The sequence below is a fragment of the Arachis ipaensis genome, chromosome B01 (assembly GCF_000816755.2).
Source record: "Arachis ipaensis cultivar K30076 chromosome B01, Araip1.1, whole genome shotgun sequence".
Lineage (NCBI taxonomy): Eukaryota > Viridiplantae > Streptophyta > Magnoliopsida > Fabales > Fabaceae > Arachis > Arachis ipaensis.
Genome location: NC_029785.2, coordinates 96,269 through 96,932, shown reverse-complemented (window position 1 = coordinate 96,932; position 664 = coordinate 96,269). Strand labels below are relative to the sequence as shown.

The 664-nt window shown below is 40.1% G+C and overlaps 1 protein-coding gene across 2 annotated transcripts in view; it reads right to left on the bottom strand.

Moving 5' to 3' along the window:
- Positions 1-639, bottom strand: part of LOC107644031 (probable galacturonosyltransferase 15) — a 7,248-nt gene extending 6,609 nt beyond the window's left edge. Inside the window, exon 1 of one of the 2 annotated variants that reach the window (XM_021108242.1) lies at positions 200-639. In XM_021108242.1, the coding sequence (XP_020963901.1) occupies positions 200-440 (241 nt within the window). In that variant the 5' untranslated portion in view covers positions 441-639. The remainder of the gene's footprint in view (positions 1-199) is intronic. The other variant, XM_021108222.1, reaches the window with a different exon arrangement.

Sequence of the window (664 nt, the reverse complement as noted above, 5' to 3'; positions counted from 1 at the left end):
TGAAAACTTTCCTAAACAATTTAAAAGAAGGATGCACGTGTAAAGCAGCAACGAAAGACACAATAAAAAAAATACATAAATAATACAAAAAATCTAAAATCCAAGAACCTGAAACTTATAAAAACAGAAAGTAAAAAAAAAAATACAAAAATAGAAAGTGTGAGAAAAAAAAGATAAAAAAAAAGGAAAAATTATTCACCGAAAGAAGAGCGAACCGAAGCTGATTCGAGAACAAAGATTGCGATTCTAACAAACAAAAACGGCAACAATGTTCCGAGCACCAGCGCCGCCGGAATCGCCGTCCTTGCAGTAATCCGGCGACCGGAAGCTGGCTTCGACGGAATCTTCAGCGATACATCTTCTGCCGCGCCGCCACCGGCACCGGCGCCGCTCGATATCGTGAGTCTCTTTATTCCCTTGGCAGATATAGAGAACTTCATCTATCTGTTTCTGGAATGTTCCATTGGAATCAATTTCAGCTCCTCATCGTTCGTTGCTTCGAGATCTAAAGCTACATTAGCTTCACTAACTCAGTGAGTCACTCACCGAGTCACTTTTACGTCTTCGGTGGTTCAGTTCAGTGTGTTAGAGAGAGAGAGATGCATTTGTAATGGAAGAAAAAGTGATCATATAGATTCATAGTAGACTAGTCACGGGTTCTATT